The sequence below is a fragment of the Clinocottus analis genome, unplaced genomic scaffold, assembly GCF_023055335.1.
Source record: "Clinocottus analis isolate CAN_PGR_092001 unplaced genomic scaffold, fCliAna1.0.p SCAF_22, whole genome shotgun sequence".
Lineage (NCBI taxonomy): Eukaryota > Metazoa > Chordata > Actinopteri > Perciformes > Cottidae > Clinocottus > Clinocottus analis.
Genome location: NW_027175954.1, coordinates 667,501 through 681,570, shown reverse-complemented (window position 1 = coordinate 681,570; position 14,070 = coordinate 667,501). Strand labels below are relative to the sequence as shown.

At 45.5% G+C, this 14,070-nt stretch overlaps 1 protein-coding gene across 3 annotated transcripts in view; it reads left to right on the top strand.

Moving 5' to 3' along the window:
• Positions 1 to 3,173: 3,173 nt before the first annotated feature.
• Positions 3,174 to 14,070, top strand: part of LOC137792880 (MICAL-like protein 2) — a 23,711-nt gene continuing 12,814 nt past the window's right edge. The window contains exons 1-14 of one of the 3 annotated variants that reach the window (XM_068588674.1): positions 3,174 to 3,569; positions 5,186 to 5,234; positions 6,725 to 6,866; positions 6,958 to 7,166; positions 7,888 to 8,015; positions 8,688 to 9,313; positions 9,347 to 9,710; positions 9,817 to 10,022; positions 10,809 to 10,866; positions 11,437 to 11,579; positions 11,895 to 11,953; positions 12,489 to 12,612; positions 12,710 to 12,812; positions 13,914 to 13,987. In XM_068588674.1, the coding sequence (XP_068444775.1) occupies positions 3,427 to 3,569; positions 5,186 to 5,234; positions 6,725 to 6,866; positions 6,958 to 7,166; positions 7,888 to 8,015; positions 8,688 to 9,313; positions 9,347 to 9,710; positions 9,817 to 10,022; positions 10,809 to 10,866; positions 11,437 to 11,579; positions 11,895 to 11,953; positions 12,489 to 12,612; positions 12,710 to 12,812; positions 13,914 to 13,987 (2,428 nt within the window). In that variant the 5' untranslated portion in view covers positions 3,174 to 3,426. Of the gene's footprint in view, positions 3,570 to 5,185; positions 5,235 to 6,724; positions 6,867 to 6,957; positions 7,167 to 7,887; positions 8,016 to 8,687; positions 9,711 to 9,816; positions 10,023 to 10,808; positions 10,867 to 11,436; positions 11,580 to 11,894; positions 11,954 to 12,488; positions 12,613 to 12,709; positions 12,813 to 13,913; positions 13,988 to 14,070 lie in introns of all 3 variants that reach the window. The other 2 variants (XM_068588675.1, XM_068588673.1) reach the window with 2 other exon arrangements.

The following is a 14,070-nucleotide window of genomic DNA, read 5'->3' as shown; positions in this document are numbered from 1 at the left end:
TCTCTCTCTCTCTCTCTCTCTCTCTCTCTGTATTTTTAGTCTCCACCATTTTAACCCCAGCAGCTCTGTCCTGCAGATAGAAGATCTCAGGATGTCTGGTATGAAGATACGCGGGTCATCTGAGGATTGAGCCAAATTAGCTCGTCTCTAAATCAAAATTACGGTCAAGAATGTGCTGGAGATGATGTCATGGCACCAAACAAGTATTTGATTGTGTGTGTGTGTGTCCCTCCCAAAACAAAACGCACACACACATATCAGTGACAAAGTGAAAGTCGTCCTGTGTGTGTGTGTGTGTGTGTGTGTGTGTGTGTGTGTTGAATCATCCTCCATCGCTGATAGACGTGTTTTTATTGGCCCTGTGCAAACGTTCACAGGCTAACTGTTTCCAGATGGTTGTTGGAGGGCACATATATCATTCTGCAGAGGGGGGAGGAGAGAGAGAGAGAGGGGGAGGAAGGGAAGGAGGGAGGGAGAGAGAGAGAGAGAGAGAGCAGCGGGGGTCTGTCAAAAGCATTCTGCTCTACTGACGAGGGCATTTCCTGTCTGGATTTGGGAGGATTAAGTATTTGTGCGTGGGGGGTGTTTGTATGGTCGGCATGTGGAGAGAGAGAGAGAGAGAGAGCGAGAGAGAGAGAGAGAGAGAGAGAGAGAGAGAGAGAGAGAGGGACAAAGGGACAAAGTGGGACTCTTTTCGGGGATCCTGCACATGTTGGATTTGACTGCCTCTGAATGCGTGTGGGAGGAACAGGAACAGAGATGTAGACGCCAAAACGGGGACGTAATGTCAAGGTTTACACGGTTGTAGGAGGGAAAAAACAAAACGCATGTTTAATGTTTCAGTCCGGGCTTCCTGGCGGTTTTGCATATTTAATGTTCAATGTTTAACCTTTTTGACAGATGGTCACTGTGTGGGAGAGTCTTGTACATATTCACTGAGTAATAATCATCATCTCATCAAGACATCCAGTTGTGTCAACCCAAAGTCATCGTTAGCGGGTTCTGACTATCTGGAGTTGTCGATATCAGTGAAGAAACGTCCTGTACAGCAATGCATGGTGGGAAAACGCTTGAAGACTTTTTTTTTCACGTATTCTGCAGGTCGCTCAGTCAGTGTTACACTCACTCGTCTGTATTCAGCCTCCTACAGGTGTGGTGTGAGACATGAACAAATATTTAACCCTCTTATCAATTTAACTTCCTTTCTGTTTGCTCTCTTCTCTTCGAGTGAGTGTGTGTCCGCTCAGCAAACTAAAAACCCTTAATCATTGTCTTCTGAATCCAAAAATCACATCCTGGTTCAGAAACCCAGTCGCTCCCGTTTAAAGCTGCTCATGTGAAACATCTGGCAGGCGACCAACATCTGCCTGTGAACGACACGATGGCCGTTGGATGAGTGTAAATATAGAAAGGGGAAGAAAAAAAAATAGTTTGACCCCTGACATGGAGGGAAAATGATGATTGATGGTGTGTGTGTGTGTGTGTGTGTGTGTGTGTGTGTGACGTTTAAGAGCGTCATGGTCACAAGAGTTAAGAAGAAGTTTATGCAATGGATCAACCACGATTAAGAAACCCTGAAGGAAAGAAACACAGGAGACTATAACTCATGCACAATCCTCCATTTTTAAAAATGTAAAAGTCTTAATTTGCGTCTAAATACTGCTCATTTGTAGACGACCTGAACCTGAACTTTAAAACAAGTTTGAAAGTTTAAACCACTGGAGATGCTTCGAAGAAAAAAAAGTGAATCGGACTAATTTGACATTTTAAAGCCGCTTCGTTCGTCTTTTATCGACCATTCGGGGGCAGCAAACGAAGCAGGAAGTGATCGCTGTAAAGTTGTGGCGTGAAATAAGTTGACACACAACATGTGCGCTGACATTAAGTCCAACATCCGCTCTCTTTTTTTTAGCTCTGATGAAGCGTCCGCCATCTTCTGGAGTGGATGAGAACGGAGAGAGTGAAGGCAAAAAAGTGATAAAATATGAGGTAAAAGATGCTGAAGAGCTCCGTGCAGCTGAAGGGAACAAAACAAATAGATATTATAGATGTTATGTTATTTGTGTGTCGAGCGATCACGGCTTTAGTTCAGTTTTATGGTAATACAAACATTGACTTATGTAACTGGAACTAGGATTGTGGTTTTTCATGTTCATAAACTTGCTCAAGAGTGATTTCAAATGACTTGAAGTAGGCAACACCTACAAACTAGGCAACCACTTACTGGAAAATAAGATGGACAACAAACTTTTTAGGGGATTTTAAACTATGAATCCTTAAGAAACGTACAGCAACATCACGTTCGCTTGTGTTTCTGCGTACATACGAACAGACGACACACACAGGACCACGAACCGACATTTTCTGCAGTGGAGCCGGTGAAGAAAGGCACAGAAAGTGTTAAGTCAGCAAAACAAAGCTTCTTCCCTGCGAACAGCACGTGGGCAGGTGTCAGGTAACCCGAGCAGCAGAGCCACGCCCAGCGGACAGGACGGGACAGGCAGCCACACCTGGTCAACCTGTTACACCTTCAAAATGTTTCACTTTCCTTTTGATTCATGATGTACACATGTGGCGGGGGGCTCGGCTGCTGAGTGTGTGTGTGTGTGTGTGTGTGTGTGTGTGTGTGTGTGTGTGTGTGTGTGTGTGTGTGTGTGTGTGTGTGTGTGTGTATAAGGGAGGTGATTCCTGCAGGACGTGCTCCTCAGCTCAGTTTCTGGGAGGGTTTTCGGGGAGGAGTTGACATGATGACATAATTACACACAATTTGTGTGGTGAGTTTTTTTTTTTTAAAAGACAGCTGACTGACTGGTGTTTAAACGTCTTAAATGTGTCCTAATAATAATAACAATACTAATAAATAGAACATGAATTGTTTCCTGGCGAACGTTTTTTTTTAAATAATGTAGAATTAAAAAGTAATTTGGTTGTTAAAAATGTCCTATTAATAACTGGAATATGACTTCATATCTCTACCACCACCTTATCCATGTCCTCCACACACACTATCTCTCTCTCTCACACACACACACACACACACGCACACAGAAGGAACACAAAGAGACAAAACTCCACCCATGACGCGTCACCGTCGACCTTTCGCAGGTGTCACTTCCAGTTTCTTCACGTTCTCTCAGTCGATAGAGGTTATTCCCACAGACACACACTCACACACACACTCACACTCTCACACACACACACACACACACACACACACACACACACACACACACACACACACACACACACAAAGCGTCCTGCCGTCTCTCATTTCCTGGATCCAGTGTGTCCCGAGCTGCTGTGGAAACTTTCAGAAGTTTATTTTTGAGTGGGAGGAGGAAGAGGAGAAGGAGGAGGAGGAGGAAGAGCTCCCGGGGACACACCGCACGCGGGTCTCGGTGTGTGTGTCGGCTGTGAAGCTGCGGGATGTCGGCCGTGAAGGCTCTGCAGCAGTGGTGCCGGGTCCAGTGCTGCGGCTACCGGGACGTGTCCATCACCAACATGACCACGTCCTTCAGGGACGGCATGGCTTTCTGCGCGCTCATCCACAAACACAGACCCGAGCTGCTGTGAGTAGAAGGAAGACTTTTTGCACCAGAGGATTGTGGGAAGTGTTGTGTTAGTGCTCTGCATGGCTGTTTTTTTGTTGTTGTTGTTGAAGTTTGTAAAGTGTGGAGAGAAGAAGAGGTGTCGTTGTTCGCGTCTCTGTTGAAAGGAAAAGACACTTCACGGGTCTGCAGGAAAAACCGGAGCAGAGCAACTCAGCCGAGGAGCTCACAGTCTGCATGTGTGCGCATCAGGACTTTGTGGGGCTTTGTTGTGTTGTGCTGCTCGCTGCTAAAGTGATCATGTTGTCAGTCAGTGTTTGTATTGTGGAGGAGATCTGTAGACTTAACGCTTGAGCCTTAAAGAGCTTCAAACTTTAGCTTCAAGACTTTAATCGAGACTTGAAGGCAACATGAAGGTCTCAGGTTTTCACCTGGCAACATCTGCATCTTTTAAAGAAGCAAAACAAGTATGGAAACAAATGATGGCAATGAAATATTTGACTTTGAAAGCTGTCGTTATGACGTTATGCCTGTTCATTTATTCTCATGCAATATAGACAAACACTTGATGAACGTTGTATTTATGTTTTATTACAGGCCTGAGCTTACTGAAACAGTTGGGCATGACTGTAAATAAATACATAAAACATGTAAAAACAATGCCAGATGAGATAAAATAAGCGCACCAATATAAAAACAGAAGGCGGGTGGGTTGTAATGGTGCCTTTAGAGTCAAACAGGAGGATAGATTTCACACACACATGTTCCAAAAGCTCTATTGTTTACCTGCAAATCATTCAAAAGCATTGTCACGGGGCCTCTGGAGCTCTTCAGCCCATTACTAAAATCCCATTTCATTATTTTATTGGGCAGCAATCACAGACTTCTCCTCGTCCCCGCAAGATGTAAAAAGCTCTCTCTTGTAAATGTTTGTTCTTGTGTTGCGTAAGACCGCTAATGATGTCTCACAGCGTCGCCAGATCTCTTGATTCCCTTTTTTAGGGGACGTTATTCTTTGTTGAGCGCATACGTCAGACAACAGTCGCTCGTTGTGATGCCTTCATGTTGTTTGTTGTGTCTGGTTTTCAGTGCGAAACCCAAATACGTGCATTACACAATAATAGGAGCATGAAGGTGTGTGTTTGTGCTTTTGCTTTAAGAGTAGTTTCCTATTCTGTCTCTGGAGAAACCCATTTATTAACCTGTGTTGAAGCTCACTTTCAGTCTGAGGCCTTGGATCAAGTGTTTGGCTTTCAGTGAAAGTGAAAAGGTCGTCTCCTTGTGTGTCTTCCTGGGACTTTCCACCCGGGAATATCGGTTGTTATTCGTCGCTTGACGGCTGCAAAGTGTTTAGTCACAAGATGTCTTAGTTGAAGTGTCGGACTGTTTCACTCACAACAGCCTGGTTTTCATGCAGAAAGGGTTTCCTTGACGGCTTTGCGTGACACTTGCATGCTTCTCGGAGTGCAGGCAGGACTTCCTGTGAGAGTCCAACTGTACGACAAACTGGCACGAGACCGTGCGTCCTGCTGTCTGTGTCGTGGTACGCGTCGGTGTGACCCTAAACACACCATGGAGGGAGGGAAGTTTGGATCGCGTGTGACTGTTGTTCTTTTTTTCTTCTCACTCTGTTGCAGCAACTTTGACTCGCTGAAGAAGGAAGATGTTTACGAGAACAACAAACTGGTGAGGCGTGTTTTACGTTCTGCACTTTGACCTCGAGAACGTTTCCCACACGTGTTTATATTCAGACAAACTCCAGACCCTGGCCTTTAGTTTAGATAGAAGATAATCTGGAGACCAGAAGATACATCAGACAGATTAAACGCTTCCTTTCCCTGCAAATGCTTTAAAATGCCATTCGCTCTCTATGACCACCAGGGGGCGATTACTCTGGTTGTATAGAAGTCTTTATAAGTGACTCTACTTCTCTCTTGATTGTATTCCCTCAGTAAACATTGTAATCATGAGTTTATGTCTCAATCTCTAGTTCCATGTCTTCTTCAATACAGCGTGATGTTCATTTAGTAAATTATGGTCATTTAATGTCAAATAGACCATAACGCAGGGTAACATTTAGGGCGGGGCTACAAGGTGATTGACAGGTTGCTTCTACGTTGTCGTCTGGGTGTAGTCTGTGTTTTTGTCTCACAACTTTAACCTTTCACTGTTGCTCCACTCCCTCGTCTCTCTTCTGGTTGCAAAAAAAACAAGATGGCGACGACCAAAATGACAAACTCAAGGCCTGAAAATGTTGACTAAATGCATAATCAATAAAAAAATAACGGACGTATCATCAGCTGATGAAAGTAATTGTTATTTGCTGCCGTTACATTTCATTAAGCTGACAAATTGCCAGAAATGGCTTCTTGCCCATCTTATCGTTTTATCGCTTCATTGCTTTCTTTACTTTCACTTTCTCCTCATAGCTTCATCTCTGAGATCTGAGGGATCAACGTCACTTTTATCTCTTTTTTTAAATTAGCAGCTACTATTTGACTCTCGGACTTCAGGATGGTAACTGAAACTAAACTGCAAGAGAAGATACGAGATTAAAATCAACAACGAGCTGGAAGAGATTGAAGTGCAAAGTAAACGTCTCTCTGGATCTTCTGATTACTGATTGCGTAACGCCTCTCGTGCTCGTCCGCCTGCCTCTGCTTGTTTTCTGTTTTATTTTCTGCCTGCATGGAATCGCTGAATGTGAATCTCGTTTGGAAATTCCTGAGTTACTTTCTCTACGAACACAGAAGGTGTGGATTAAATCTGCGGCCAGGAGGTTTGCCGTCTGAACAAAAGGGGGATTTTTATTCTGGAAAAAGACACGGTTGATTAAAGACATGTCCACATCTAGATGCAACGGGCATCTAAAACACGGCATAACACAGTCGTTTCATCCAAATGAACCCTTTCAAAAGAAAACGTCCACTATGTTCCAGCGTGATTTCCTCCTCTTGTGTCCAAACACACTGGTTTTGGCCCAAACTTGACTCATAAAATAAAGCTGAACTCCAAAAATAAACTCGCATGTGCTGGAATAAGTGAAAGTCGTATCATGTTAAGCTGCAGAATATCCATTTTTCATTGCTTTTTTATTTGATTTACCGGCGTTATCTCTCCATCTCTGGCCAGTGAGCTTCCTCTGTCCTGTTGGATAAACTCAATGTCATGTGCAGGCGTTCAAGGTCGCGGAGGAGCAGTTGGGAATTCCAGCGCTGTTGGACGCAGAAGACATGGTGGCTCTCAAGGTCCCCGACCGCCTCAGTATCCTGACATACGTGTCCCAGTACTACAACTACTTCCACGGACGCTCGCCGAGTGAGTACCGGCGTCTCTTTTTTTTCCGTTTGTTTCCTCTTTTTCTTTCCCCGTCTCTGTTTTATTCACGTGTTTTTTTTCCCCGCTGCAGTCGGCGGCATGGCCGCCATAAAGCGCCCCGCCGACGGCCCCGCGGAGGAGCCGTCCGGGAAGAAGAACCAGCCGGTGGCGGCGAAGGTGTTTCCCTCGTCCAAACCGGCCCGAGAGAACAGCCCGCCTCCGTCCTCCAACATCACGAGGCCCTCGCCTTCCCCGAAACAAACCAGAAGCGCCACAAAGGAAGAAACAGAGGCAACGAAGGTAACCGTTGGAAACTAGGGAACCAATGTTGGCTCCAGAGGTCCTTTCCCCTGCGTTTGAGTGTTACTTGTGTTTATTGTTTGTATTTGTTCAGCAAAGTCTTGGGGAAAAAATGTATATCTGCAAAAAAAATATATTTGGATCGTATACGTATGAACATCCAGCATGATATGAGCCAGATTCCCCAAAAATGCCTCCTGGAGCGTCGATAAGACACCTTTTTGGAAAGATTAGGACCTAAAGGATCTGAATCTGCAACAAAAATCACAACAAAACAAAGTATTGGCCTGTTAGGGAGGAGTTTCAGTCAAAAAAACTGTGTCGTTCTGTTCAAAAATGAGAAAATTTACCTTTTTTATGCCAAAAGATTGTCTGAATGGGGCATGCTGGGACTTAAAATGGCCGCGCAAGGATTTTCGTGGGCGGTTTCCAAAAGGTTAACACAAGCATTACAAAAAGTGTCCATAATACAACAAATAAAACCAAAAAAAATGCTTGTTTTTGGAATAACTTCACAAAAGATGTGGGAGTTTTAAAGCCAAACACATTAAATATGATTCAAATACCGACAAAGTTATGTTGTTGTGTGTTATCCACAGAACAAAAGCTCACATTGTCTCAGACAAGTTGCAGCAATGACATGATGTGTACTGAATAAAGTTGTCATTTCCTCCTCCTCCTCCTCCTCTTCCTCCTCATCCTTCTCCTCCTCTTCCTCCAGGAGGTGGTGGGCGAGCGTTCCCACCAGACGGGCACTCTGAGTAACAGGTGTGTGTCCTGCGGCAAACACGTCCACCTGGTGCAGCGCCACCTTGTGGACGGGAAGCTGTACCACAGGAGCTGTGCGAAGTAAGAAGACGATTATTAATTCACTTCATCACCGCTGATCCTTGTTATTCTGCTCTGCAGCGATTATAGACTCTTTAACCTTTTTAATTGAAAGAATTTAAAAAAAGTTAATTAATTATTATTATTATTATTTTTTTTAAAGAATCAAGTATACATTTATAATTAACAATCTAAATATAACTCCTATCACACTGTTAGACTCACATTGGACACTTGAGATCAAAGTTGAGGCAACAGACATTACCCACAATGCAACTCTGCAACAGTTCAGTAGCACATTCCACATCATAGTTCATTTCTATATAATATAAAGTTTTCATTTCATGATTTAGTTCAGAGAATAACGTCATTTCTGTGACTTGTAAGTGATTCTGACTCATTGCTCGTTGACATTTATTTGCCTCTTTAAGAGAAAATCAAGGTCACATTCTGTCCTGTAGACGAGACAAAAACAAAAATTCTCTTTTGTCTCAGACATGGACTCTTGTCTGTTTGTAAAGTTGTATTTCCTTCTTTTACACAAGTATCACACATGTTTCTGGCATCATCCAGGATTCATAAAACCAGAGTTATGTGCAGGGGTTTTTGTATTTAGGCTCAAAGGTCAATAAACAGGAGTTCTGTGGGAAGAGGTTTCTCACAATTTAGTGTCTTTTGCTTTCTGTCTCTCAGGACGCTGTCGCCTCCAACCCCAACTCCACCTTTCAGAGGTTTACCCACAAACCCTCCCGTTTCCAGACTGACCCCTCCAGCCGACTCCACTAAAACCAGCGCGGCCGCTCCGGCTCCCGCGCCCTCCAGACTGGGCCCGTCGTGGCTGACGGAGAGAGCCAGCGCGCCTCCTCCCAGCTTCTCCACCACGTTCTCTTCCTCGCCTCCCTCCCGTCCCGCTTCCGGCCTCTCTCCCGCCGCCGCTCATAAGCCTCAGACGCACTTCGACTCCAAACCCGAGGCCTCCTCGCGGACTCCTCGCGACTCTCCCGCCGCCGCAGCAGCAGCCGCCGCCGCCGCTTCCATCCACGACAGGCCGCTCGCCGCTCCCCGCACCTCGACCACGGCCGCCAAGACGCTGCAGTCCAAGCTCAAGTTCTTCCAGTCGGAAAGCGATGACGAGAAAAAGGTCACAACCGACGCCACGAAGGCTGTCGCAAACAAAGGGCCGGACGTCGGCGCCAAAGTCCAGGAGGCCGCAGCCGGACAGGCCGTCACTGTGCTCGTGAATGTTGGCGGTTTGGGCAGAAAGGAAGCGAATGTGAGCCCGAACACAGGCTGGGAGAGAGCGAAGGCAGCCGGAGGAGGTGGAGAGACCAAGACGAAAGCAGCCGGAGGAGGTGGAGAGACCAAGACGAAAGCAGCCGGAGAAGATGGAGAGTCCAAGATGAAAGCCGACAAAGGAGGTGGAGAGTCCAAGATGAAAGCAGACAAAGGAGGTGGAGAGTCCAAGATGAAAGCAGACAAAGGAGGTGGAGAGTCCAAGATGAAAGCAGACAAAGGAGGTGGAGAGTCCAAGATGAAAGCAGACAAAGGAGGTGGAGAGTCCAAGATGAAAGCAGACAAAGGAGGTGGAGAGTCTAGGACAAAAGCAGCGGCCGCAGCCTTCATCTCCAAAAAACTGGCAGAGGACAACAACAACGACGACAACAACACCACCGCGAAGCCGGCGTGGACGACCGTGGTGCTGAAGAAAACTGACAAGTGAGTCACGCGACCGCACATTCCTGACTTTGTGACTTCCTGCTTCGGCCTGACCTCTGCTGGTTGAGTGGCGGCGTGTTTTCATAACCCCTCACCCTCTGGTCAGACCCGCTCAAGTGGTGGAGACGCCGAAGAGGGAGGCGCCGGGCGGCAGGGGGAGGAAGGTGCTGAGGGCCGACCCGTCGCTCCTCGCCGACCTGTCGTTTCCAGCGGGCGCCCGGACGCCGAGCCCGGCGCGCGGCGGCGGACTCGCGGTCAGGACCCCGGACACGGGAGCCTCGAAGGCCGGCGGTGCATCGCCCAACACATCAGGTTAAACTGCCATATCTGGTGACTGTGTGTAGTGTGTTAGGAGCGTGTGTGTGTATGTGTGTGTGTGTGTGTGTCAGCGTGCCCAGAGTCTTGACTTCAGACAGCAGAACTAGAACAAACAAACCGACTGTGCATTGCTTTCCTTTGACACATACGGATGTATGAGCACTCTGTGTGCTTTAGTATTTGTTTCCCTAAACCCACCTGCTTGTTCACTAGACTTTACACTGACATGACGTTGACAGTAATATGTAAATTGTACAAATATTTAATCTTCATGTTTTTTAATGAAGCCAGAAAACAGTTTATCAGAGTAATCTGAACTCGTATGGCTCCTCTTCTGTAGATACTACATGGAAGAAAAGCTACTATTCTCACACACAAACTGTTCATAAAGGTAAAATACAGACATGTCTTTAGTGTTTGCTGGCTCAATAGAGTTTCATGGGATCTTCAGCGTGGCACATGTTCTTTCAGAAAAGCAAACACAGACGGATTTATTGCTTCAATTGACGTCATCATCAATACTGACTGGACATCCACATAAATGAGAATGGGAATTTTCCCTCTAATGACTTTAAAGACTTCATTGGCGCCTCATTAACGACCCAAAGTTACTTCACCCTGCACACGTACGTCCATGCAACGGAGCTCTGGTGTCGTTCCTCTTATAATAAAACAACACAAATAGGACCTGATAATAAATAGTGGATGGGACGAAACAAACTGAACCAGAAAATTAGGAAGACCAATGTTTAACTTGATTTCTTTTTTCCCCCCCTTCAGCATTAGAAAACAAAGAGTCTCCCGCGGACTGGAGGTCGAAGCTCAAACCCATCTCCCAGTAAGACTTATTTTTTATTCACGTTTGTCCTGTGTTCGCCTCCATGAGTCCATGTATCTGCTTCCTTTCCCTCTCTGGCTCGGCTCCTAAAAGTCCTCCCTCCAGCGGGGAGTATCTGTACGTGGGCGGGCTCACAGCGTATCGACATCTCCTTCTCTCTGCTGATGTCCTGTCCATCCATCCATCCTATGATGCTGCCTTTCATCCATCCTTCCAACCTTCCTTCCCCCCTCCCACATGTAGCTCGCACCCGCTGCTCCTCCAAATGGCTCGGCCATCTTCTTTTTTTTTTTTTTTTCCGTGCGGTCGGAGCGTTCGGCCTTCTCCTCTTTCCGCCCACACGCACGCGAGCCCCCGAACGGTGTCGAGGCCGAATGGTGTCGAGTCCTCCGCGGTGCGACATATGCTCGGGGCTCAGAGTTCCCGTTCCCCTGGGACGACCTTTCCCTCCCGCTCATGAATCAAAACTAAACACCGTAGAGGGGACTCCTTGTAGGAGCAGATAAAGGACCATTAATTAAATGCTGTTTCCTTTTTGTTTTTCGTCTTCTCTCTCCTGCTCGTCCTCAGACCTGCTGGTCCGTCACAGTCCTCCCCTAAACCCTGGGCTAATGGCGCTGGGAAGCCTCAGACTTCAGAGCTGTCTGTCGGGCCTTCTCCCTCCTCTCGTCTTCCCGGCCCGAGCATCTCCGTCACTGCACCTGCAGCAAAGGGTAACACGCTGTTGTATTGTTGTTCTGTTTAAATCAGATTTTAGACGCACAAAAAAAGTAGAAACCTTTGCACATTGATATTTTACTTCCTTTTTTTTCGTCCACGTTGGTATTACATTGTACCACAAATGGTCTAAAGACTTCCTGTAATATGAATCAGACACCTCAGGGTCCTTATTCTCAACTTAACTATATATATATATATATATATATATATATATATATATATATATATATATATATATATATATATATATATATATATATATATATATATATATATACCCCCGCATTCATTATCTTTCTTTCTTTCAGGAGTCCTGAATGATCAGAAAGACCCAACTGCAAATGGCACCAAGTCGGAGTCAAAGAAGGTATTGAACCATAAAAATAGGTTTGCTCTCTTTAAACATCGGTTTAAATTTAATCCTGTTGAGGTTTTAATTGTTTTGGTTCAGATTCAATATACGTTCAGAAGATGATCCCTTAAGCCAGTGACTGTTAATGGTCCACATGCGGCTCTGCAGCTTCACTGTAACGCAGTTTAGCCGTCAAGCTAACGCTCAGAAAGTTAGCTTGCTAAAGCTAATTAAAAGTGATTTTGCGTAAAACTTAGGAGCCGATAAGTGGAGTGAGCTTGCGCCAGATGAAGTAACTTATTATTATAACGTATTAAGATTAGTTTGTTATTAAGTTATTAAGATTATATTTTAACTTAGCTAAAGCTTTTAAGGCACCAAGCTAACGCTCAAGCTAATGCTTGATAAAGACTGTGGGATCATTAAGTTTGTGTGTGTGTGTGTGTGTTTTGTGTGTGTGTGTGTGTGTGTGTGTGTGTGTGTGTGTGTAGGTGGTCGAGAATTAATATTTCAGTTATTAATAGGCCTTTTGTGTTTGTGTGTCTCGTAGATGAAACCAGACTACATCCTCAAAGAGGACATCATCAGGGAACTGCAGGAGATCGAAGATAATTTGAACGAGTGGGAGAAGAGAGGAGTGGAGCTGGAGGTGAAGCTCCGCAGCAGTGAAGAGGGTGAGATAAACACACTCGTACTGTGTGAAGAAAGAGAAAAAAACTTGGAGGAAGGAATGCATCCGGGATTATCTTCATGTGTGTGTTTGTGTGTCAGAGGGTGAAGATGACTCTCTCATGGATGAGCTCATGGTGGAGTGGTTCAGCTTGATCAGGAACAAGCAGGTGGCCATGCGCCGGGAGTCTGAACTGGTCTACGTGTGAGTACACACACACACACACACACACACACACACACACTTCGGAAAGGGGCATGCCACTATTTAGCGATTAGTGAAACAGACTTGTGGCCAGAAGGTTGACAGTTTGAATTCCCAGTGTCCGCCCTCCTCCGTCCTACAGCAGGGCGTCCTGGAACGAGACCGCTCACCCCCGCTGGCTGCAGAGTGAAGCAGGATGCTGCTTAACGGCACACACGCGCTGCAATTATTCCTCTCATTAATTCATCTTCACTCTCTACTTCTTCCAAGGCATTTTAAAGGCAAATTATAATAAAACATATTCAGAAAATTGTCTTTTTTAATCCAGATTTTTGGAAAATAGCTCACTGACGCACTGAGCTCTTGACCTTTTTGAGTTATTGCCATTTAAAGCTGCTCTAATCAATATTTTTTTGAGAACAATAAATGACCATGTGTAATGTGATCGCTTGTATTGACAAACCTACACAGAGTAACCGCCTGCGTCAAACCCACGTGTTTTCTTTTTTGTGTTTTAGCAATTTTATTGTTTTGTTTCAGTCCCACCGCTCTCATCAGCGTGATATCCAGTCTCATTACACCACTTTTACACTCTGCCCGCCCAGCACCGGTAGGCTAGCACCGGTAGGCTAGCACTGGTAGGCTAGCACCGGTAGGCTAGCAATAGGAGGCTAGCACCGATAGGCTAGCACCGATAGGCTAGCAATAGTAGGCTAGCACCGGTAGGCGAGCAATAGCAGGCTAGCACCGATAGGCTAGCACCGATAGGCTAGCAACAATAGGCTAGCACTGGTAGGCTAGCACTGGTAGGCTAGCACTGGCAGGATAGCAAAGTTAGTGACTAGCTAGTGAGCATAGTGGAGCTTTTAGATAAAGAAAGGTATTTCTCTCAGGAGTTGGTGGAGACCAAAGCTGAACTAAAACAAGAGTTATAAAAACATTTCAATAAATATTGATGTTGCTCCGTAACTGCTGGATGTCTGAATGTTCACAATATAAAAAGTGATAATATGCCGATGTGCTGCCCCCTAGTGGCGATAGTTACAAATACATTAAACTATTTTAAAACCGATTTTCACATCGTTTTTTCTCTCCGTCTAGCGGGAAAACCCAGGACCTGGAGGAGGAGCAGCCCACTGTCGAGCAGGAGCTCAGGAGACTGATGGAAAAACCAGGTGAGAGTCTCGGGGGGGAAAACGCATTCGAATTAAACAAAGCAATGTTAACTTATCCTTGTTTTTTTCGATGCCTCGAAACG